This window comes from Populus nigra, chromosome 13 (assembly GCF_951802175.1).
Source record: "Populus nigra chromosome 13, ddPopNigr1.1, whole genome shotgun sequence".
Lineage (NCBI taxonomy): Eukaryota > Viridiplantae > Streptophyta > Magnoliopsida > Malpighiales > Salicaceae > Populus > Populus nigra.
In genome coordinates, this window is record NC_084864.1 from 14601032 (window position 1) to 14624948 (window position 23917).

General features: G+C 35.5%; 4 protein-coding genes across 5 annotated transcripts; 2 read left to right on the plus strand and 2 right to left on the minus strand.

Moving 5' to 3' along the window:
- Window positions 1-54: 54 nt before the first annotated feature.
- Window positions 55-2798, minus strand: LOC133671376 (nascent polypeptide-associated complex subunit beta-like). Of its 2 annotated transcripts, none has more exons than XM_062092124.1 (5): window positions 2639-2798; window positions 2423-2490; window positions 1936-2141; window positions 1558-1596; window positions 55-404 (listed from the first exon to the last, which is right to left on the minus strand). In XM_062092124.1, exons 2-5 carry the CDS (start codon window positions 2488-2490, stop codon window positions 250-252), a joined length of 468 nt encoding a protein of 155 aa, XP_061948108.1. In that variant the 5' UTR covers window positions 2639-2798; the 3' UTR covers window positions 55-249. The 2 variants fall into 2 exon arrangements, with proteins under 2 accessions (XP_061948108.1, XP_061948109.1); XM_062092125.1 differs by having other exon boundaries at window positions 2626-2740.
- An 893-nt stretch (window positions 2799-3691) lies between these two features.
- Window positions 3692-5944, plus strand: LOC133671069 (pentatricopeptide repeat-containing protein At5g66520-like). The gene has a single exon (XM_062091694.1). The coding sequence runs from the start codon at window positions 4039-4041 to the stop codon at window positions 5659-5661; it is 1623 nt and encodes a 540-aa protein (XP_061947678.1). The 5' UTR covers window positions 3692-4038; the 3' UTR covers window positions 5662-5944.
- A 1355-nt stretch (window positions 5945-7299) lies between these two features.
- LOC133670987 (cold-responsive protein kinase 1-like) lies at window positions 7300-11270 on the minus strand. Its single transcript, XM_062091594.1, has 8 exons — window positions 10879-11270; window positions 9997-10397; window positions 9483-9611; window positions 9274-9401; window positions 8913-9126; window positions 8593-8824; window positions 7959-8109; window positions 7300-7867 (listed from the first exon to the last, which is right to left on the minus strand). The coding sequence occupies exons 1-8, from the start codon at window positions 11265-11267 to the stop codon at window positions 7553-7555; spliced, it is 1959 nt and encodes a 652-aa protein (XP_061947578.1). The 5' UTR covers window positions 11268-11270; the 3' UTR covers window positions 7300-7552.
- Window positions 11271-18079: 6809 nt separating this feature from the next.
- On the plus strand, window positions 18080-21909 carry LOC133670485 (cold-responsive protein kinase 1-like). Its single transcript, XM_062090987.1, has 8 exons — window positions 18080-18710; window positions 19192-19592; window positions 19882-20010; window positions 20092-20219; window positions 20367-20580; window positions 20669-20900; window positions 21190-21340; window positions 21432-21909. Exons 1-8 carry the CDS (start codon window positions 18280-18282, stop codon window positions 21744-21746), a joined length of 2001 nt encoding a protein of 666 aa, XP_061946971.1. The 5' UTR covers window positions 18080-18279; the 3' UTR covers window positions 21747-21909.
- The last annotated feature ends 2008 nt before the right edge of the window (window positions 21910-23917 follow it).

Genomic DNA, 23917 nt, shown 5'->3' on the forward strand with positions numbered 1-23917 from the left:
AAACTTGAGATATCAGATATCCCTGTAAAATGGAATACAAGGGCACGCACAACATGGACCAAAGATTTAAAATTTCTTGGCAAGATCTTAGACATCAACATCATCTGGTTTCATAACATATTTGTTTTCCCTGTCACAAGCTGTTCATGAAACACTACAAAACTGTAAAAAGACCATAAAAGAGAAGGGAACCCTGGGTAGAAGTTGGTCCAGTACAAAAAAAACCAAAACAGATCACTTAAAGCCCGGCTACTTCTGACCCTCTTCAGCAACAGCTTCAAAGGTCTCACCAGCCACAAGATCTGGGACATCATCATCTTCTTGTGCAGCACCTGCCTCACCAGCTGGCATCTCCTTTTGAAACTGTTCTGCTAACTTCCTGAGGTTGTCCAAGTTATCTGGCCCTGAAAATTGCGGCAGCAAAATATCAATGACACATCTTTCAAACTACAGAATTGATCACAAGGCATGGGTAGAGCATTGCAGAAGAATTGAAGTTAAATTATGAGTATTACTAGGGAAAATGCCTTCATTTGATTAAATAGATTAGTGGAAGAGGTAATCAGATAACAAGCTACCCCACATAACAAGTGAAAGAAAAGGGTATGCAGTAACTAGCACAAACCAGTACATGTGTGCTTATGTGCCCTTGTCAACAAATAGACACGTCTGTTTTTATAACTACCAATGACCAAATTTCCAGAAGATTGCAGTTTGGAATGTTAGGATTTTATTATATTACATGCCCATGAATATTTAGCAGAGTGAAAACTGAAATTAGTGGACAAGACAGCATGAGACAGTTTAGCATTATTAAAAATTTACAAAAGGAATATATCCTCTCCAGAGGATTATCAATAGCAAAGCAGGAAGTGCTTTCAAGAAATGCACTGATCCAACATTGGTTAAACAGTGTCTGCTTTAAGAAAACAAGCTGAGGATTTGGGCTCAGATAACACATTTTGAACATTAAATGCCTCACATGTCTAAACTCTACTTTTAAACTCGAGGCTTCGACAGCTCTATACAATTATCTCATTGTGCGTCAAGTTGAAAACTTCACCATCAGGGAGATTTTCATGGCAATTTAAGTTCAAGGTATTTTAAAGAAAGCTTGAGGGGAATCTGAAAGGTTTTCATAACAATTCATGTATAAGATAACATTTTTGCTTTTGGCACAATCAATCCAAACGCATGACACCAGCAAGCACACAGATAGAAAAAAACTGGATTAAAACAATACAAGCAAAAATGAAAAGCAATTTGAGTTATTAACCCAAACATTTTTGCACATTTAAATATGAAAACAAGAAAAATGTATTGGACAAGAATGAACTAGTGCAATGTTTGGAGCTAAAGATCCTGATGGCTGAAAAAGCTATGTACACAGAGAACAAGTGCAGGAGGTAAACACAACCACTGTGCAAGAAAAACTAAAATCTCATACTTAAACACGAGTATTATACACCGGAAACTTCTTGATTCCCACTTTTGAAATATAAAAGCAAAAGAACAGTATGACATGTGAAATGGAGACTATATGTAAAATCTACATACCAAGTTGGTTGATGATTCCTGGAAGAATATCTTGCAGTTCTGCAGCCACACAAATTTAATTCGTGTAAGTTCTTGTCAGTCTCACTAACTCACTGACTCATGTATAAAAAACTTTAAATTAAAGATTGCAAAAAGACGGTAGCAAAGTCAGGTCACAATTAAACACCCACTTCATATCAACAGTATCGCAAGAAACAATGACATTTCGTTTGACTAAAACCAGTGTCAAATTCTTAACAGAACACCAGTACAGATAAGCTAGTACAATTGTTACTCAACCAAAGCATTGCATGGACTATTGCAAAACAGAAACCAATCCAGTTGAAATAATCAACAAACAAAAATACACCTCCAAGTAAAGATAGCATAAAAACTTACTTCTGGTTTGAGGAGTGCCAGAAATAACCCAAGTGTTAGCAGGAATAGAGGCTTGAACTTTAGGATTAACAAACTGAATAACCAAATCATCCTTAAAGATGTTCACTTCTTCAATAGCTGGAATTGTATTAACCCCAATTCTCTTCAAAGTACTTTGCAGCTTCTTGTCATCAGTTGTTGATGGCTTGTGCACTGCCTTCTTCTTTCTACACAAACAAGACAAAAAGAAAACAGACTTTGAAAAATCCACAAAAGATAACACCTTTATGCAAATAATGCTCCAATACTAACACAAACAAGCAAAAGAAGAAAAATCCATGATTTTATTTTTTGAAAAATAAAGAAGCACCACATTTTAAAAACACAGATTAAAGCTTTATGCAAACAAAATTCTAGCACCACCACAAATCAACCAAAAAAACTAAACTTCAACTCTTCAAAAGCACAAAAAGTTTGAATCTTTAGAAGTTTTACAGCAATACAGTACCTTCTCATGGTTCCCTTGCCACCGGTTCGAACAGAACCAGCCATCTTCATAAGCTTCTCTCTATTCATCTGTATGTATTTCACTACAAAGTCAGTCTCTTTGAAAAAAACCTAAAATTATTTGCTATTAAACCCTAGTTTATCATCAAAAGAACAGAAAGAAAGACAGAGAGAAGTAAAGTTGCTAAGAGCTTAGAAGTTAACAGTGAGTAGTAACTTGTGAGATTAGATTTCTTGAAGAGATAAAAGAGAGAGGCAACTGTTAGCAGCAGCAGCAGCGAGCAGAGCTAAAATGATGAAAGAACCGAAGGAGAGATTGGGGTTAGCATGATGGCAAGGGTTTCCTTACGCTATCTAAGGTATAATTCCTGTATTACCCTTCTCCATTTTCTTCTTTTTTTTTAGGACGATCAAACTCTACTTTTTTTTTTTTAAAGTAAAAAAATCTACTTGTGCTTTCCAAATCTTTAGGTTTTTTTTTCCATTTAATTTTTATTTTAATAAGTGTTTAATATTGCCATAGTTTTTATAATTATAATTTAAAAATATTTTTAGTTATAATTTTAAAAAATATATATTTAATTAAAACTAATATGAAATAGTTTATATATATATATAAAATAAATAAAAAAAATATTATTTTAACTTCTATAAAATCAAATTTTGAAATATAATTATATGTGAAGTTTAGTAAATGTTTGGCATTGAAATCTTTGATATTTTTAGTTTTAAATAATTTTTTTTATATATTTTTAAATTATTTGATGTACTATATCAAAAGATAAATTTTAAAAAATAAAAAAATATTTTAATATATTTTCAAATAAAAATACTTTAAAAAATAATTTTTAATATATTTTTAAATAAGTATTAGTACGGAAAGTAAAAAATATTTAGTTAAATAAATGATTTTTTTCTTAGATGGTTAAGAAAAAAAAAACCGCCTACAAAATACCAAACCATTCTAAATAAAATCATCAAGAGATTCTCATTTTTTTTTTTAGTCATTTGATGGGGCCATTCACATTCAAAATGTTCAATCGGCGAGGAATTTTATTTTCATAACATTGGATTGTATTCGAATTGAAGAGAATAATTTAGAAAGCCAACCTATTTATTAAGCTAATAGATTATAAATTCTAATTATCCAGTTGATGTAATTGTTGTTGGAAGTTGTAGATTATGGCAATGTTTTTTCATTTATTATATACATTGAGTACTCGATATCTTGAAATATATATATAGGAAAGAATACTCCTAGAAGAATCACTAGATTATTTCAATTTATAGATGGTGTGTTCAAACTGGAGGAGGAAATATTTTTTAAGAGAAGATTAGAGGAGGCATCGAATACTAAAAGAAGAGGTCGTTCATGTCTCGTTGTGTCTTGGTTTAGGAAGCAATGAAAGGTTTAGGGCGTCTGAGATGAACAATGATCAACGTTTATGAAGATGATAAAGACAGATGAGACATGTTTTCTGTATATTCTATTTTAAAAGAACAAAATTCACTTTAAAAGTGTCTCAAAAATAAATTTGAGATTTGAGACAACGAGATATGTGAGCTAAACAATCAAGACAGTGCCATTAGCCTCACCATTTCTCAGCTGCATGTGATATGTCAGCTTCCAAATATTTGAAAGCAAGCAAGAAAACCATCTCCCTCTTAGACCAAAAAGGCCTAACCATCTCACAGTTGAAGCAAATTCAATCCCATCTCACTGTCACAGCCACCCTTAAAGATCCATATGCAGCAGCAAAAATTATCTCTCTCCATGCACATTCCAATGCCAAAAGCTCTCTCTTTTATGCAGAAAGACTCTTTCTTTGCCTTCAAAACAAGTCCACCTTCATCTGGAACACCATGATGCAAGCTTTTGTAGAAAAAAATGAGGCCGTTAGAGCCTTTTCTCTATATAAGCACATGCTGGAGAGTAATTACTTGCCTAATAACTTTACTTTCTCTTTTGTTATCAGGGCTTGTATTGATGTTTTTAATTTGCAAATGGGTTTATGTTTTCATGGCCAAGTTGTTAAATTTGGATGGGAAAGTTATGATTTTGTGCAAAATGGATTGATTCATTTGTATGCAAATTGTGGGTTTATGGACTTGGCTAGGAACATGTTTGATATGAGTATAAAGAGGGATGTTGTTACTTGGACTTGTTTGATTAGTGGGTATTTAAATTCCGGTCAAGTCTTGATTGCTAGGGAGTTGTTTGATAGAATGCCTGAGAAGAATCCGGTTTCGTGGGGTGCCATGATCGCAGGGTATGTGCGAATTGGGTTTTTTAAGGAGGCTTTAGAGGTTTTCTATGATATGCAGGTTTCTGGGTTTAGGCTTAATCGTGCTAGCATTGTTGGTGCTCTTACGGCGTGTGCTTTCCTAGGGGCTTTGGATCAAGGAAGGTGGATACATGCTTATGTTAAGAGGCATCATATGTCATTGGATAGAATGCTTGGCACTGCGCTAATTGATATGTATGCAAAGTGTGGATGTATCGAGATGGCTTGTAGCGTGTTTGATGAGATGGATGATAGGGATGTCTATGCTTTTACTTGTTTGATTTCGGGACTAGCTAATCATGATAAGAGTGAAGCTGCCATTGATTTGTTTAACAGGATGCAGGATGAGGGAGTTGTGCCGAACGAGGTCACATTCGTATGTGTCCTCAATGCTTGTAGCCGTATGGGAATGGTGGATGAAGGGTTGAGAATATTCGAGAGCATGAGTAATAGATATGTCATTGAGCCACAAATCCAGCATTATGGCTGTTTGGTGGATCTTTTGGGGAGAGCTGGGAAGATAGAGGAAGCAAAGAAGGTGGTGAGAGGGATGCCACTGCAGCCAGATTCATATGCCTTGGGAGCATTGCTAGATGCATGTAGAGTACATGGTGATGTCCAGTTGGGTGAAGAAATGGTTGATAGCTTGGTGCAGCGGTGTCTTGACCATGGTGGTGTACATGTTCTTCTTTCAAACATGTATGCCTCCGCTGACAAATGGGAGGATGTCTCAAAGGTAAGGAAGAAGATGGAAGATAAAAACATAAGAAAGTTGCCAGGTTGTAGTTCAATTGAAGTGAATGGTACTGTTTGTGAATTTGTCACTGGAGATAGGTCCTATGCACTTGAGGAAGATATCATGTTCTTGCTGTTTGGAATTGACAAGCAGTTAAAGTCTCTTTTTCTTGATGATGATGAGCATTATAACGTAACCATGGAACAAGTTCCCTCGTAGCCAAGAGTGCGTGCACAATCAACTGTATTGCAATCGCTGGGGACAGGTCCTCTGCGCTTAGAGAAGATATCATGCTCTTGCTGTTTGGAATTGACAAGCACTTAAAGTCTCTTCTCTTGATGACGATGATGATCATGATAGTGTAACCTTGGAGCAAGTTTTCTCATAGCCATTAGCGGGTGCACATTTAACTGTATTGTGATTGTTATTCACACAGTGTATAGGAAGGATAAAACTAGGGTTCTGAAGTTTTAAGATTAATTATAAGAGAGATTTAAAGAAATGTTTTTGGTATTTTTATTAAATCTGAATAATAATATTGAATAAACTAGAAATTTCTATTTATATTTATATTAAATTTTTTTTTACAAAATAATTTCTAATTAAAATCTACATAATCAATAGAATCTATCTATCTAGCTTTAGATTTACGACGTAGGAAAATATTAATTAAATTTAAAGTACTAAACTAAGTAAAAAAAAATAATTAAAATTTAAAATTAATTAAGAAAATAATTAAAATACAAAAAACAATAACTTCATGATTCAATTTAGTCCATAAACTCTTAAAAAAATTGTTTTATGTCAGTCTCAAGCCTGATTGTAAGTGTCATCCCCCCGATGCATGTCTTTTTTTTTTTCTAGTTTATGCTTGCATGCAACCCTAATATCTAAAGTTGTTAACGCTATTGGATAATGATTTAACCGACTCCATATATATCCCTTGATCACCGTCACATAGATGATTGTCACCAACTGCTCCATAATTCTCTTCTCTATTCTCCATGGATCTAGATGTTGATACACTCTAATATCACTAAGTACAGCTTATAACAAAGATAAAGTTACTAGATTTTTCAAGCTCTAAGGTTACATACCAAATTATAGAGCAATTAGATAAAATTCTATAGTATTTTTATTGAATCTAAATAGTAGTATTGATCTCTGTAGAATAAACTACACACCTCTATTTATATATATAAATACTAAAATTCTTTATAGGAAGTAATTTCTAATTAAAACTTATCTAATTAAGTGAATTCATCTAATATTAAAATACTAATTAAATTAAAATTTCTAAATTATATACTAAATAAATAATTAAAATCCAAAATTAACTAGAAAAATAATTAAAATAAAAAAAACAGCAACGGTAAATAAACTCCTATGATGATTGTTCCATGTTAGTTATGCATTAAGAAAGTAGAGCCTCTTTCCTCATTGGTGAACCACTAATTTGGCTTATTGTTTTTTCTCAGCCTGGTGCAATTTGAAGCAAACACTTTCACAGTTGAAACATTGTAAAGACCCTGTAATAAAAACGTGGATGTAATGATGTTTGCCTCCATTGTAGGTGTAGGTTTCTCATACAAATTGTTTCCCATTTTCTTTTTGTTGCTAATTATTTAATTGCCAAAAGTAAAATCGTTTTGCGTTCTGAAAACAATTCATACAATTTCTTTCATTTTTTTCCATGTTGCAGTAGTTCGATGATATCAGTTAAAGTGGGGAGTTTTATCCTTTTCTTTAGTTAAGAATTTATATTTTGTGTTCCTCGTGAATTTCCTGTGAATTTTGGAACTCAGTAGTTAGATGGTTTTGGTTAGAGTGCTAGAGCTGAAAGTGGGGTGCGCATGGTTTCAGTGGCTGTTAAAATGATTGTCTTTTATTCACAAAAATGACTAATCAAGCTTAAGATCATTTGCCTGTTATTGACAACAGATGTCAAGTGAAAGGTTCAGGAATAGATTTCGTTTTCCTTTGAATGGTCTTATTTATGTGCCAATCTCTCATGGAGGGATCACGATGATGCAAATTCACAGGTCCTATTAACTATTCATCTTCAAGGCTTGTTGCCAAAGTTGCACGTCACATTTTATGAATCAACGGGTCAGCGAGCAGACACCACAGAGAAAGAAGCAGTGGCATTGGATGAGGAGGACGCGGTAGAAGTGGATCTGTCTCCACGGATCCTTTCAACAGATTCAACAAAGGGAGGTCTAGTTGGTTGCGTGTGCTCCAGTGAACCCCTACTTTTGAACAAAACAACTACCTCGGACATTGTTGGCCTTAAAGTTGGTGATGATTGGGTGCACATCAAGGCAATCTCTATGATTTTCTTTGCATGCTCTGCTACATACTCACTGGGATCTAAGCTTTCATCCACCAATTCAAGGTGCGCTCCATTCTCATATAGCTTCCATGCCTGTTGAACATGACGCAGACAAAGATACAAGACTGAAATGACAGCATAATAAACAATGTCTTAGTTAAGGTTCTAGCCTTCCGGGACTCACCTTTTTGAGGAGGTATTCAGCACCAGGATCAGCTATCATCTCACTGCTCTTCTTGCCACTAACGATTTCAAGGACAACGATACCAAAGCTGTACGTGTCAACTTTTTCCGATAACTGTCCATGGAGAGCATACTCAGGTGCTGTGTATCCCCTGAATTCATGCGCATTGATTCAAATTTTGATGTGAGATATAGAGACATTTGACAAGTATTAGTGTTCTTTAACAAAATTTGGTAGTATGAAACCCAATCTGTTATGACTAAATGTGAAACATCGTAACTGATTCGTGTTCCATTAGCATGGATTATAGTTATGTTCACATCCACCATCATGTTTGCTATATAGTTTCACCATACAAGGAAATACAACAGGAATCTAGTAGAAAAATGGTGGAAAGCTGTTATGAGACTTAAAACTCTTCTATATAGTGCTGCAACCGCATTCATCTTTCTGAAGGTAATGTTTCCTGTGCTTACAGATGAAAGTTTTACTTCCCAAGACATAAGGGACAGGGACAGATACCGGAGAGATAGAAATATGTTTGGTTGAAGAAACAAAGAAGAAGATATCAAATAAATTTGTATCACAACAATTGCATGGACCATTCTAATTTCAACAGTTTATTGCAACTTACAATGTTCCGGCAAATTTTGTGCTCAGGTGGCTCTGATTTTCAGGTAGAAGCCTTGCCAACCCAAAATCTGCTATCTTGGGTTGGAAATCGTCATCCAGGAGAATGTTGCTGGATTTTATATCTCTATGAATGATGCACACATGGAATTGCTCGTGCAGATAGGCGAGCCCTTGAGCTGTGCCGAGGATTATATCAAATCGTTGCTTCCATCTGAGGGATCCTCGTTTTTCACCTGCTCCCAAGTAAAGATTCAGCTGAAATTTCAGTCTTAAAAAAAATTGTAACTATTTTGAAGTGGCATCATAGCCTATTTACGTTACCAAATAAGAATCTATCAAGGCTGCTGTTTGCCATGTATTCATATACAAGAAGTAGCTCTGGTCCTTTGTTACAACAGCCGAGTAAACGGATAAGATTCCGGTGATGAACATTGCTTATCAGTGTGACTTCACTTGCAAAATCTGCTTTGACCCTGTTGGACTGGCCTAGAGCTAGTTTCTTTACTGCAACTACTTTCCCATTCTTCAAAGTACCCTGTGAAATTGACAAAGGATTTATTAAAAATAGAACAGTGAGGCAAAGGGTAGAACTGATATGAGCGTTTTCCATAAAGGAAAAAAGCTTCCATGCTAGATGTGATGGCTATATGTTGCAGAATATTTGCAGTCTCTTCTATTTCACCTTGTATACATCACCAAAACCTCCTTCTCCTAGCTTGTTTTCTTCTTTAAAATTTTTTGTTGCCGATTTCAAGTCCTTATAACTGTATATGGTGGCGACTCGCAGCTCGGTTGCATCTAATATATTACCTGCAACAATATTAGGAGTTAGGATTTCACTTTGTAATAGAACATGAAAAGTGAAGATTGTGACCATGCCGTTCACTTTACCTCTAGGAGCTGCCTTCCGCTTCTTAGATAGTTTAAACCAAACAAACAATCCAACAATAAGCAAAACAAGGGCTGCCCCTCCAGCTGCACCCCCGATAATCGCGCCTTTTTTGGAGCTTGATGAACTTTCTGCAAGAAAAACAGAATGTTTGATTAGCATACAGGACTGGACATAGCCAGTAAAAAACATCACTTTTTTGTTTCAGTATCATATGCTGGCTTCAGACGTCTATCTGAACGAAATGTGCTCTGATGAACATAAGTCCGCATAGCCAGTAAAAAACATCACTTTTTTGTTTCAGTATCATATGCTGGCTTCAGACGTCTATCTGAACGAAATGTGCTCTGATGAACATAAGTCCGTAGATGATCTAGATTGCACAGTTGCTTCAATTTGCAAATGTCCATAGCATTTTTCTAAATCACAGAAAACATAACTTAATTGGCTCAAAGACCTCATGAAATAGACAAGAAAACAGATGGAGACTTGGTGTTGGTGGAGAGGAAATCTCACCAGTTTTCAAGAAAGGCAGGAGATTGATAGTCTGGTTATCAGCAAAGAAGGGTTTGTCCGAGTATCTCATAAAACATCCTGAATCAAGTGCCCTGCCATCCGCATTTGGAGGACACTTCTGTATGTTTTTATAGGCAACTTCCATACAAGCTTGGCAACCAGCCGAATCAATAGTTTGCACACATTGTGCAATGCCATACACGGATACATTTGAACCTGCCACTTCCCTCTCGCTAGCAGCAAAGAAACCATCTATCCTTGGTGTCGCCACTTGAAGATCGCCTAATAGGCCTGCCACAGTTGTGTTAAAAGTAGTATCTGGTGATGATGTAGTTTGATTCCCGCAATACTCGCGATTGGCATCCCGAGTGGTCTCCCCATAGAAATCGCTCCTCTCATACCTCAACAAAGCAGAGAACATAAAGTTTAGTAACAGGTTAGCTAGTTGCCAGTTTTCCAGGGTGTCTCAACATCCTTGGTTCCTGAATTATTTGCTGTATTTTGAAGCAATAGAACCATAAACCAACAGGTTATTGATGAGAAAAACTATCCAGGAGAAACTGACAGTTCATGGCAAACTATTCGACCATCTAAACAGTTAGATGCTGTCCACTGACAGAAGGGATTGATTGGTAGTTTGATGCCATTTCTGGTCATAATTTTGCTAGAATTTTTCACCTTAGGCAACAAGCATATGAACTCACAAGCAGGGTGTTTCTCTGTTAGAAAATGTTTTTCTTCCTAAAAACTGTCCTGAGATCGTTTTCAACATCAAGAACACGGGAAATTCTTAATATATGATTAGATGCTATAACATGTTAAAACCTCAAAAGAAATTCTTCAACCAAGTCTTAACTTAACTTACAGTATCCAGGAAAATACCTGAGGAAACATCCATCATAGACAACACGAGCACCATTGGCCACAGAGCAGTTGCGAATCTGCGTCGAAGCAGCAGAAAAACAAGCAATGCGGTCAGCTTCAGACATATAATCTCTGCATTGAAACATGACATAAACCGGGTCCGAACCACTCAAACTTTGCTCGGTTGCAAAGTGTTTGCTGCTGTTCATCAAGTCTGTCCTGACTAACCCGAAGGTTATGTTCAGGTTGCTCTTGAAATTCGACACGCTGCTAACATTATAATTGCTGCAACCTTGGCTTAGCATATTGATTCCTGGGTCTGATACTCCCATTTTCAGCATAAAACACCATGTAATTACTACTACTGCATTAAACATGCAATTCCTGGCCTCCATCTTTGTGTTCATTATTTGATTGTCTTTCTACAGGACAAAATTAAAATAAAATAAGATACTTAAATATCAAATGACCGGGAACAAAAGCCGCCTACACAGAATTTTCTGTTATATTTTTCAGTATCTATCCACTATTAATTATCATGTGGAAGCCTATATATGTGTACATGTTCAGGAATGAGAACCCTATGGGTGGATCAAACAGCCTGGTTTAGAACATTGTTGTCGCCACAGCTAGTAGATTTGTAACCTAGGCTGTCTTAAAATAATTCTTTGAGGGATATTATTTTTCTATTATGTATTATTATTCTTTTCTATTTGAAGGGTTGTAATAGCCTTTGTAAAACATGAATGAATAAAATCAAATATTTTCAAAGTCTCTCACAATCACAAAGTTTTTAATCTTTAACTGTTTCAACTTTTAACAAACCCTATTATCTTTTATTATCATTTTATAAAATGAAACTTTTTCTTTCTTGAAATGAAGGGTCAACCACTTGTTAACTTGAGTAACTTATAATTATTCTTAGAAATAATTGAGAAATGGCAGTGACACAATTGCATGCGTCACAATTTTTTCAAAGAAGAAACAATAATTGAGAGATGTTAATTAGATAATAGCACATCTATCCTTAGAAGCTTGTACTCCTCCAAAGAAAGGTGAAAATAACTCATATCTGGCCTGTGCAAACGACAAATTCCCCAGCAAAAGGGAGTTCGACACAATCTTAACCCAATGAGGTAGACAGACATGGGGCACATCTTCTCCCTTACGCATAAATGGGGTTGGAATGGAGGAGGTGGCGATGGCGATGGGATGGGGACAAGCCCCCGCCATCTCAAGCAGTCTCTGGACTCGATTGTATGGTGCTAATTTAATTTTTAAGATAAACCTGTCGTTGAATATGCTTCCATTACTTAGATTTTACCCTTTTTTCCTCCTAGTATTAGACTTTACTATGTATCATCAAAATTGTAGTAAAATTCATTATTTATATGTAATAATTTTTTTTGTCCGAACATTGATTTTTAACTATTTTAATTACTTTGTATGTGTGTGTTTGTGTGTATATTCATCGATGTAGAATCTCTTAACTTACTCCAATCTTATAAAAACCTCGATAAATATGAGGTGTACACAAAAAAATATATTTTTTTCTGATATGTTATCACCTGACTGGTTTGAAATTTTTTTTAACTGTTAAAATAGATTCAAGTCAAATTCGACAGGATTGAAAAAACCCTAACAAATAAAAGAAATTCAAAACTTCAAGTCAAATACCATGTCCATAATCAACTTACAATAATGCACAATATCTAATGTTTTAAAAGGTCAACAAGCTGGCAGAGAATGCTGGGTTACACAGAAATAACAGGTTTTGCAGGTGAGGGAGGGCTAATTCGAGATAAACACGGGCTTTTGTACTTTAATTAGAGCAGAGTTATGGATTAGTCTTGAACTTGTATGGTAGCTTGAAGTTTATCTTATTTAATTTAGAGCCCGACTCTTTTCTGATAGTGAATCTTGTTACAAAATAGGTGAGAAAATAGACAGAAATTATACTTTTATTGTTAGAGCTTGTACACTTTTTACTTAGAGATTGGGAAGTCAAGATTTAACATAATTTTCGAGAGGTTAACTCTGCAGCAGACTGGTTAATGAACTTTGATTTATCTTGCAACTCATTTAATAAGGAAGATTGTATTATTAATGACCCTTCTATGAGTTTATACACTATTTTGTATTACAACCTCAAGTCTCTTTTACCTCGTTTAATGTAATTTTTTTGAGGCATTTAAGCCCCAATTTGCACCAAAAAAATAATAATCATGCAGAGAATGCTAGGTTACTTTCTTTGCAAGCAACAAAATACTAGTTTAACAAAATAGAAGAGGAAGGTGAGATCACAACAAGGAGAACAAAACAAGAAACTTGCACGTTGTTTATAGAAGATGGCTTTGTTTTTCTTATTATTTTCTCATCTTTAAAATATATTTTTTGGTTGATGGGATGATCAACGTTATTGTTGCTAGACTTTTTTTTTTTATTTTACATGAGGGGCCTAAGCAAGCCCAAAACAACAAGTAAAAGTCTACCTGTGATACCTAAACTATCCAACCTCGGCCCTATGAAATTTGTATGCAAGCAGTGTACAATACAATCAAGAGGTTCATGCAAACTGCAGAGTTAGAGCCTAAGGGAGCTCCTTCGTTATCCAAAACATTTGCAGTGTTAGTCTCACGAAAAGTACTATTCTCAATCTGCACATGCCAACATGACTCCAAAACCTCATAAATAGCAGCGGAGGTATAGTTTTAAACCCGATCCAGTCTTATATATATGTTGATCTGCAAAATCTGTGATTCGAGGTCTAACTTAAGAAGGTTTTAGTTGAATCATGCAATATATTAACTTGGCCAAATCTGCTTAGCCAAACCAATCCTGGTTCAAATCCGGTCGGTTCAATGTCTTGTAAAAAAAAGCAACAAAATGCTACTATTTTAATAGAAATGATTCAAGTTTGGCTGAAAATGGGTCTAGAGTTGAATTTACGAACGGGGTGAGAGTAGATGTAGATGTCAAGGTTGTGCAAATGGTAGATGAAAAAGGAACTTGAAAGGGGGACATGCTTGGAGAACGGTTGCCAAATAATGTTGTGCAAACCCTTGCTAGCATATGCCCTCCCAGCCCCTCTAATGGAGATGATAAAAAGCAATATGGCCTTGGGCCTGTAAAAGGGGGTTCTCAATATCAGCTGCTTATGATTATGTTGCAGAAGAAACATGGAACAACATGATTCTACTTGGGACAAAATCTGGAAATGAAAGGGACCACAGAGAGGATTAGAGTTTTTTTTTTGTGTGGCTGTCTGTTATAGAAAGATTGTTAACTGATGCTGAAAGAAACAGGAGACATCTTGTAGAGGATGACTACCGTGACATGCCTAGGTTAGTCTGAATCACTTATACATGTGCTCAGAGGTTGTAAAGCTGCAATTGACATATGGTCTGTTTTGCTCTTCAAGAACACATGAACTGGTTTTGTCAATTGGAAACACAAGATTGGCTTATACAGAATCTTTGTTCTTTGCATGCCCATTTGGGATGATGCCTGTGGCCGATTTTTGGTTGGTTGTTGTTGTTGCTGGAGCAGGGTGGTGCAATGCCATCAAAGCTGAGCTGTAGGCAGCCACACTTGGACTTCAGCTTGCTTGGGACAATCGATTTAGAGCAGTGGTTCTGGAAGTGGATTCTAAACTTGTGTGCCAGTTGATCATTTGAAGACGAGTATGTTAATTCTCACTCTTCTTTGCTGGCCTATATTTTTGCTACTGGCCGATATTTGTAGACAATAACAAGGCAGAGGAACGGGAAAAAGAAGAAGAAGAAGATCTCTCTCATGAAGAGCCCAGGTCCACTAATCGTATTCAAAGCATAAATATCCAACTCTGACAGCCCATCAAGAGGAGACCTCTCAACACTCTTGAAAGGATCGGAGAAAGACATCTCGTTAAATATAAATCAGTAAAAGGGCTGGATTAATTTTTTTTTTAATATTAAAAAAATACTTGATAATACTGTTTTTAAAAGAGGAAGAAAAATTTAGGATTCAGGTTATTTATTTGAATAAATTTAATAAGATTGTTAATTTAATAATATAATTATAAATATAAACCAAGGAAAGTAAAAACAAAAAATTAGAAAAGATAAATAAAAAACAACAATGAAAAATTAAAAAAATTAAACACTTGTTAATATTACAAAAAGATATCCTATAAATATTTTTTAAGAATCTGAACGATTTTATTTGATAACAAATAAAAAATTAAATGAGAAGTCAATTACTAACAAATCTAATATTTAAGATGAATTAAAAAAAATTTAAATTTTAAAAAGGATAAAGAAACTTGACCCTAGTTAGAAAAACTACAGTACAAACAGTATATTTTTAGTTTATTTTTATTTACTGTGTTCGGGAAAAAATATATTTTAAAGATGAAAAAGGATTAAGAAAGGTAAAATATTGGGGATACAATTAAAAAGATAATTTAATTAAAAGATAATTAAAATAATAATAATTAAAATAATAGAAACCAAATCTTAAAGATAAAAAAAATCAATGAATAGTAAAATTGAAAGAAAAATCCAAATTAAGGAATTATTTTAAATAAAACAAATAACAATAAAAAATAAAAAATCAAATTTAAAAGAAAAAAATTAAAAAAATTAAGGGAAAGACTTTGAAACCGTACAGGAGAGAAGAACTAATGAAAATTGAAAAGCGAAACGATCACCAGGCCATCCAGAAACAAAGATGATATTGTGAGGATTAAAATGCAATTGTAAAAGTTGGAGTTTGGCCGTTATACGACACTGTACGTGTCATCCGAAGCACCCATAAGTGTTTGTGTGAAATGTGAATAACACATATAACTGGCTTTTTAAAATTAATTAATATTTTTATATTTTTAAATATTAAGTAGGCAAAGAGAATTTGAATTCAAGTGCTTTTTAAAATAAGAATTTTTGCCTCGAAGGGTCATTTCATTGTGGAAAAATACCACCGCCCCATCTCTGCCGTGTGTTTATAATGGCAACCATTCCAATTCACAATACGGATAAGTCTACGTCTACAATAACAAAGCTACAGTAAAAACACGAGGTGTTTTAGTTTCTTTCCATGGATAGACTTTTATTTATTGTGTTCGGCCTGCTTTGACCCCTCATGTAAACCCCCCAATATATATATATATAAACGAAGCCAAGTTTTTTTTTTTTTTTTATAACTCGGGGTGTCCGGGTCAGCTTACGTGCACCACAACTAATCTTCAGATCCACTGAACACCCTGCAAGTTCAGCAGGCAGGTAAGACACCGCGGGAATAACAAGCATGCACGCTGAGTCTCGAATCCATGTGACAGAAATAAGAAAACCTTATCTCTGTTGTTGGACCAGAAAACTCGGTGCACGAAGCCAAGTTTCTTGTTTTGTTCTTCATGTTCTGATCTTACCTTCCACTTCTGTTTTGTTAAACTAGCTGCCTATAGAGAACGTGACATAACATTTTTCTGCCGGCTTGCTGACCTTAAAAAATTACGAGTGTGGAAATCTTCTTGATATATGTCGCTGTTAGCCAGTCGTGCATTATTGCAAGATCATTCATGTGGACATTGTTTATATTTCTTTGTCTTCTTAAATTAATACGACCTTCTTCAGGTCGTGTTGATCTTCAAAATCATGCAGCTGGGAGGAAAAGATAGGGAGCGAAAAGTGTTTTTTTTTTTTTTAGCAAGTTTAGAAATTCTCCATCGACGAATATACACACAGACACACACAATAAATATTGAATTTTACTATAATTTCTTAGGATAAGTAGTAAAATCTCTGAGTAGTTTTACGTTTCCTACCGTTTGACTATGGTTCAAGCTTTGGCATCAGCAAAAAAAAAAGAAAAAAGAAAAAAAGAGTAAAATTTAATGAAAGCATAAATTAAAAAAAATCAATAATCACCATCTAATCGAGTTCAGAGATTGATGGAGATGGGGCAGTCCTCCATCCCCATTTACGATTCATGAAAAAAATGTCCCTCCATTTCAACCTCATTTATGCTTCAGGAAGAAAATGTGCCTCATGTCTGCCTCATTGGGTTAAAATTGTGGCGAGCTCCCTTTTCTTGGGAAATTTGTCATTTCTACAAGTCAGATGTGCTATCATCGATCACATCTGAAAACCAATATTGAGTTATTCTCCCCTTTCTTTGGACATTCAAGTCATCTATGGATCAATATAACAAGGCTAGTTCAAGAAGAGTTCATCCCATAACTTTCAATTTGATAGTTGTATCACTCTCAAATTCGGTGAGAAGATTCTTCAGGCTGATTCTATATAGGAAGGCCTTCAAATTGAGAAGTAATTTTTTTTTTATTTCAAATCTCAAAAGTGATTCTAATAAAGATATCTCTCTGTATTAGAATTACAGGCTAAGAAAACCATGAACTTTTTTGTTTTTGTAAAAAACAAAAATAAATTGGCATGTCACAACAATTAGTTAAGTAAACAATGATTGATTTAAATGATTATTTGGTATTGTGTTTTCAACTGCGTTGAAGTATGTTTGTCTTGTAATTTTTTTAAATGAATATATTTTAGTGTATTTTAATGATTTTAATATGCTAATGTGAAGAATTAAAAAATTTATTTTGATTTTTCTGGAAGCTATCCTGTAAACGAGCGGTAGGAAGGAGAGTTTCTAAAGCCCACAGAAAGTAATGAATTATTTTAAGACTAGGCTACACATCTGCTAGTGGTTGCGACAAAAATATTCTAAAACATGTTGTTTGATACCCAAGTGGTCCTTATTCATGAACGCTTAAACGGTTGTCTTACCAGTCGATTGGTTGCAGCACATACACACTAACATCATTGACGTGTTCATCACCATATATCAATTAGTTTACTCTTCATGTTACATTTTTAAATTCAAATCTCAAAACTCATTGTAATAAGAAAAAATTCTCTGGAATTGAATGACTTGTCTTACTTCAAACTGGAATAGAATCTAGTCTCCATGCACAAAGTTCGGCTGAGAAAACTATGAAACTTGAGAGAAAAAAAAGAAACAGGAACTAGAAATTTGATATATCACGACAATTAGTGAAGTGGATACTGGATAGTGATGTGTTTAAGTCAATTAGTGATGTGTTTAAGTCTCCCTATTTATATATATATATATATATATATATATATATATATATATATATATAAAAGAATCTCTCAATGAATTATTTTAAGACAGCCTAGGCTACAAAACTACAAGTGGTAGTTACAAAAATGTTCTAAGACACGATGTTTGACAAGTCTACTTGTGTGGTTGTTGTTCCTGAACTCACAAGGGGTCTCGCTGTGTCTCACTTCCATATGGGGTCGGTTAGGCTTCCTCGTTTTAATTAATATTGGACAGATACTGAAAAATATCACAGATAATTCTGAGTATAGGCGGCTATTAATTGTTTCCAGTCACTCAATGTTATGTATCCTATTTGATATTGATTTTGTCGGTCAATTAATGAACCCAAAGATGGAGTCCAGGAATTGCATGTTTAACGCAGTAGTAGTAATCACATGGTGTTTTATGCTGAAAGTTGGAGCATTAGACCCAGGAATCAATATGCTAAGCCAAGGTTGCAGCAGTTATAATGTTAGCAGCGTGTCGAATTTCAACAGCAACCTGAACATAACCTTCGGGTTAGTCAGGACTGACTTGATGAACAACAGCAAAAAATTTGTAACCGAGCAGAGTTTGAGTGGTCCAGACTCAGTTTATGCCATGTTTCAGTGCAGAGATTATATGTCTGCAGCTGATTGCATTGCTTGTTTTTCTGCTGCTTCGACGCAGATTCGCAACTGCTCTGTGGCCAATGGTGCTCGTGTTGTCTATGATGGATGTTTCCTCAGGTATTTTCCTGGATCCTGTAAATTAAGTTAAGACTTGGGTGATGAATTTTTTTTGAGGTTTTAACATGTTATAGCATCTAATTATATATTAAGAATTTCCCGTGTTCTTGATGTTGAAAACGATCTCAGGACAGTTTTTAGGAAAAAAAACATTTTCTGACACAGAAAAACCCTGCTTGTGAGTTCATATGCTTGTTGCCTAAGGTGAAAAATTCTAGCAAAAGTATGACCAGAAATGGCGTCAAACTACCAATCAATCCCTTCTGTCAGTGGACAGCATCTAACTGTTTAGATGGTCGAATAGTTTGCCATGAACTGTCACTTTCTCCTGGAAAGTTTTTCTCATCAATAACCTGTTGGTTTATGGTTCTATTGCTTCAAAATCCTGCAAATAATTCAGGAACCAAGGGTGTTGAGACACCCTGGAAAACTGGTAACTAGCTAACCTGTTACTAAACTTTATGTTCTCTGCTTTGTTGAGGTATGAGAGGAGCGAATTCTACGGGGAGACTACTCGGGATGCCAATCGCGAGTATTGCGGGAATCAAACTACATCATCACCAGATACTACTTTTAACACAACTGTGGCAGGCCTATTAGGCGATCTTCAAGTGGCGACACCAAGGATAGATGGTTTCTTTGCTGCTAGCAAGAGGGAAGTGGCAGGTTCAAATGTATCGGTGTATGGCATTGCACAATGTGTGCAAACTATTGATTCGGCTGGTTGCCAAGCTTGTATGGAAGTTGCCTATAAAAACATACAGAGGTGTCCTCCAAATGCGGATGGTAGGGCACTTGATTCAGGATGTTTTATGAGATACTCGGACAAACCCTTCTTTGCTGATAACCAGACTATCGATCTCCTGCCTTTCTTGAAAACTAGTGAGATTTCCTCTCTACCAACACCAAGTCTCCATCTGTTTTCTTGTCTATTTCATGAGGTCTTTAAGCCAATTAAGTTATGTTTTCTGTGATTTAGAAAAATGCTATGGACATTTGCAAATTGAAGCAACTGTGCAATCTAGATCATCTACGGACTTATGTTCATCAGAGCACATTTCGTGCAGATAGACGTCTGAAGCCAGCATATGATACTGAAACAAAAAAGTGATGCTTTTGACCGGCTATGTCCAGTCCTGTATGCTAATCAAACATTCTGTTTTTCTTGCAGAAAGTTCATCAAGCTCCAAAAAAGGCGCGATTATCGGGGGTGCAGCTGGAGGGGCAGCCCTTGTTTTGCTTATTGTTGGATTGTTTGTTTGGTTTAAACTATCTAAGAAGCGGAAGGCAGCTCCTAGAGGTAAAGTGAACGGCATGGTCACAATCTTCACTTTTCATGTTCTATTGCAAAGTGAAATCCTAACTCCTAATATTGTTGCAGGTAATATATTAGATGCAACCGAGCTGCGAGGCGCCACCATATACAGTTACAAGGACTTGAAATCGGCAACAAAAAATTTTAAAGAAGAAAACAAGCTAGGAGAAGGAGGTTTTGGTGATGTATACAAGGTGAAATAGCAGAGACTGCAAATATTCTGCAACATATAGCCATCACATCTAGCATGGAAGCTTTTTTCCTTTATGGAAAACGCTCATATCAGTTCTACCCTCTGCCTCACTGTTCTATTGTTAATAAATCCTTTGTCAATTTCACAGGGTACTTTGAAGAATGGGAAAGTAGTTGCAGTAAAGAAACTAGCTCTAGGCCAGTCCAACAGGGTCAAAGCAGATTTTGCAAGTGAAGTCACACTGATAAGCAATGTTCATCACCGGAATCTTATCCGTCTACTCGGCTGTTGTAGCAAAGGACCAGAGCTACTTCTTGTATATGAATACATGGCAAACAGCAGCCTTGATAGATTCTTATTTGGTAACGTAAATAGGCTATGATGCCACTTCAAAATAGTTGCAATTTTTTTGAAGACTGAAATTTCAGCTGAATCTTTACTTGGGAGCAGGTGAAAAACGAGGATCCCTCAGATGGAAGCAACGATTTGATATAATCCTCGGCACAGCTCAAGGGCTCGCCTATCTGCACGAGCAATTCCATGTGTGCATCATTCATAGAGATATAAAATCCAGCAACATTCTCCTGGATGGCGATTTCCAACCCAAGATAGCAGATTTTGGGTTGGCAAGGCTTCTACCTGAAAATCAGAGCCACCTTAGCACAAAATTTGCCGGAACATTGTAAGTTACAATAAACTGTTGAAATTAGAAGGGTCCATGCAATTGTTGTGATACAAATTTATTTTATATCTTCTTCTATGTCTCTTCAACCAACCATATTTCTCTCTTCGGTATCTGTCCCAGTCATAACTATAATCCATGCTAATGGAACATGAATCAGTTAAGGTGTTACAAATTTAGTCATAACAGTTTGTTTTTCGATACTACCAAATCTTGTTAAAGAACACAAATACTTATCAAATGCCTCTATATCTGACATCAAAATTTGAATCAATGCCCATGAATTCAGGGGATACACAGCGCCTGAGTACGCTCTCCACGGACAGTTATCGGAAAAAGTTGACGCATACAGCTTTGGTATCGTTGTCCTTGAAATCGTAAGTGGCAAGAAGAGCAGTGAGATGATAGCTGATCCTGGTGCTGAATACCTCCTCAAAAAGGTAAGTCCCGGTAGGCTAGAAGCTTAACCAAGACATTGTTTATTATGCTGTCATTTCAGCCTTGTATCTATGTCTGCATTATGTTCAACAGGCATGGAAGCTATATGAGGATGACAAGCACATTGAATTGGTGGATGAAAGCTTAGATCCCAGTGAGTATGAAGCGGAGCATGCAAAGAAAATCATAGAGATTGCCTTAATGTGCACCCAATCATCACCAACTTCAAGGCCATCAATGTCCGAGGTAGTTGTTTTGTTCAAAAGTAGGGGTTCACTGGAGCACACGCAACCAACTAGACCTCCCTTTGTTGAATCTGTTGAAAGGTTCCATGGAGACAAGTCAACTTCTACTGCCTCCTCCTCATCCAATGCCACTGCTTCTTTCTCTGTGTTGTCTGCACGTTGACCCATTGATTCATAAAATGTGACCCGCAACTTGAAGCAGAAACTCTTTGGTTTCTTTAATTATTCTTGTATTTTATTTTTTAGCTTAAAAATCTTATTTTATTTTTATATTCAGCTTTACTTGGACATTCTTGCTTTTCTTTAATAAAACTGTTATTCTTCTCTCCCGGCTACATGAAAACTTTGACAAGTCTTTAGGATGAATAGTTAATAGGACCAGCAAATTTATATTCCCAACATGAGAGACTCTAAGTGCTTGTCAAGTCCAAACAGCAAGAACATGGTATCTTCCCTAAGTCCAAACAGCAAGAACATCAAATGTGACCTATCTCCGGTGACAAATTCACAAACAGTAACCATTCACTTCACTTCAACCACAACCTGGAAATTACTTTCGTATGTTTTTATCTTTCGTTTCCTTCCTTATCTTTGAGACACCCTCCCATTTGTCAGCAGAGGCATACATGTTTGAAGGAAGAACACGTAAGCCACCATGGTGAAGACACCGCTGCACCGAGCAATCAAGCATTTCTTCACCCAACTGGACATCACCATGCATGCGCCGCCCAAGATATATGAATATCTTGATACATCCACACTTAGCATACATATGAATTAGCCATCTTGATACATTCCCAATGCTGGCATGAGTAATTTTTCATTTTTAATTTGCCTACTATGTTTAAAAAACATTTTCTAACACAAGATCACAGATACGATTGACTTCTCAGATTACCTGCAATGGATTTTTTTTTTGACATAAATTAGGACCTATGTTTTCTCATTGGAATCGATAAAAAAGAGCTTGAAACTCTTCTGGCATTGGGGATTTTTGAACAATTATTACAAAAAAAAAAACTGCAAATTTAATGTCTTATAAAATTATAATTAAATACCTTTAAGTGATTTATGGTTGACTTAATTTCTTTAGCTATAATAAGATTTAAATGGCATGCTAAAAACTTTTAGGCCGTCTAACCAACAATTTGATTCTTCCTCTTTAAAACTTCATTTTATTAGGCCGTCGAACCAACAAGGAGCTGTCTCTCAATTTCTTTATCTTCATAAAACCTGGAAAAATGTCTGTAAATGTACTCTTTGCCCTTATAAAATTAATTTTCAATACTTTTATATAATGATATATATATTTTTTTCAACAAAACATTTAATTTTTTTAAAATAGTATCACCTTTTGATTTTTATCTCATAAAATACACCCAAGTCGTTTCTAGGGTAGTGCACTGTGAGAGGAAGCGCATTAACCGGCAATGAAATAACGTTTTCTTTTTAGGTTTATTGTATAATATATACTTTGGCCTTTCTCTGCTTTTAGCCATCCAATTAGAAGCATCTGCATCACGTTTACTCCATTCATGCCTCCATTGTTGTCTGATTATATATTATCTTCATAGACAACCTTAAAGCTTTTTGTCTATTTTCTTCTGGGATAACATTTCCTCTCTTCATCTCTCTCTCTTTTACACCTCTTAATATTGTTTTTAAATAAAAACTCGTTTATAAATATTTGGTTAAAAATTAATGTTGAAAATAAAATAATTGAAAAGCAAAAGATTGCGCGTAGAGGGATATTGTTTTTGCTAAACCCAAGGATGTTATTTTAGCAAACTAGTAGTGGATTTGCAGCAGTAGTTTTCTCATTTGGACCGTCGTTTGTTGCAGGTCCACACAAAATCCCAGCACATTGCAGGTACCCGAATGGGTAGAAGAATGTGGCTGAAACAAAACGCAGTCACGACCAATCAAACAACCAGAAATTCTTGTAGTGTTTGTTTTCGTGGTTCCATTATGTTTTTAAGAGTTTTAATTTTTAATTTTTAAAAAATAACTGTCAGGCAAAGTCTACCTAATTAGTCTCAGTAACTGTATGTGTTTCGTCTTGGCGTATTCTCCTGTTAGTCTTCCTCTTATGACATAAACTTATTTACTCTCTTGCATTTCCCTGTATATAAATCGGCACTGGGCTTACCGGCATTGGAAGTGTAGAGAGCACACCCCGAACCTCTCACTGTCTTTATTGCAAGGATTTAATTTGCTTGCTTGTCTCACTTTGTTCCATTTTGAGTTTCTTTTGAGCAAGACAGAACTCCAGTGTTCAATTAGGTTGACAGAGTAACTGTGAGCTTACATAATTGCTCCAAGGAGATAGCTCAA

Coding starts and splice junctions, on each gene's coding strand:
- LOC133671069 (XM_062091694.1), top strand. CDS start 4,039: ATGTCAGCTTCCAAATATTTGAAAGCAAGCAAGAAAACCATCTCCCTC.
- LOC133670987 (XM_062091594.1), bottom strand. CDS start 11,267: ATGAACACAAAGATGGAGGCCAGGAATTGCATGTTTAATGCAGTAGTA. Junction 9,402..9,482: donor GCGGAAGGCAGCTCCTAGAG/GTAAAGTGAACG, acceptor ATATTGTTGCAG/GTAATATATTAGATGCAACC. Junction 7,868..7,958: donor CTGAATACCTCCTCAAAAAG/GTGAGTCCCGGA, acceptor CATGTTCAACAG/GCATGGAAGCTATATGAGAA.
- LOC133670485 (XM_062090987.1), top strand. CDS start 18,280: ATGTTATGTATCCTATTTGATATTGATTTTGTCGGTCAATTAATGAAC. Junction 19,593..19,881: donor CCTGCCTTTCTTGAAAACTA/GTGAGATTTCCT, acceptor TTTTTCTTGCAG/AAAGTTCATCAAGCTCCAAA. Junction 20,011..20,091: donor GCGGAAGGCAGCTCCTAGAG/GTAAAGTGAACG, acceptor ATATTGTTGCAG/GTAATATATTAGATGCAACC.
- LOC133671376 (XM_062092124.1), bottom strand. CDS start 2,490: ATGAATAGAGAGAAGCTTATGAAGATGGCTGGTTCTGTTCGAACCGGT. Junction 1,597..1,935: donor TGGCACTCCTCAAACCAGAA/GTAAGTTTTTAT, acceptor GTGTGGCTGCAG/AACTGCAAGATATTCTTCCA. Junction 405..1,557: donor AGGAATCATCAACCAACTTG/GTATGTAGATTT, acceptor CGCAATTTTCAG/GGCCAGATAACTTGGACAAC.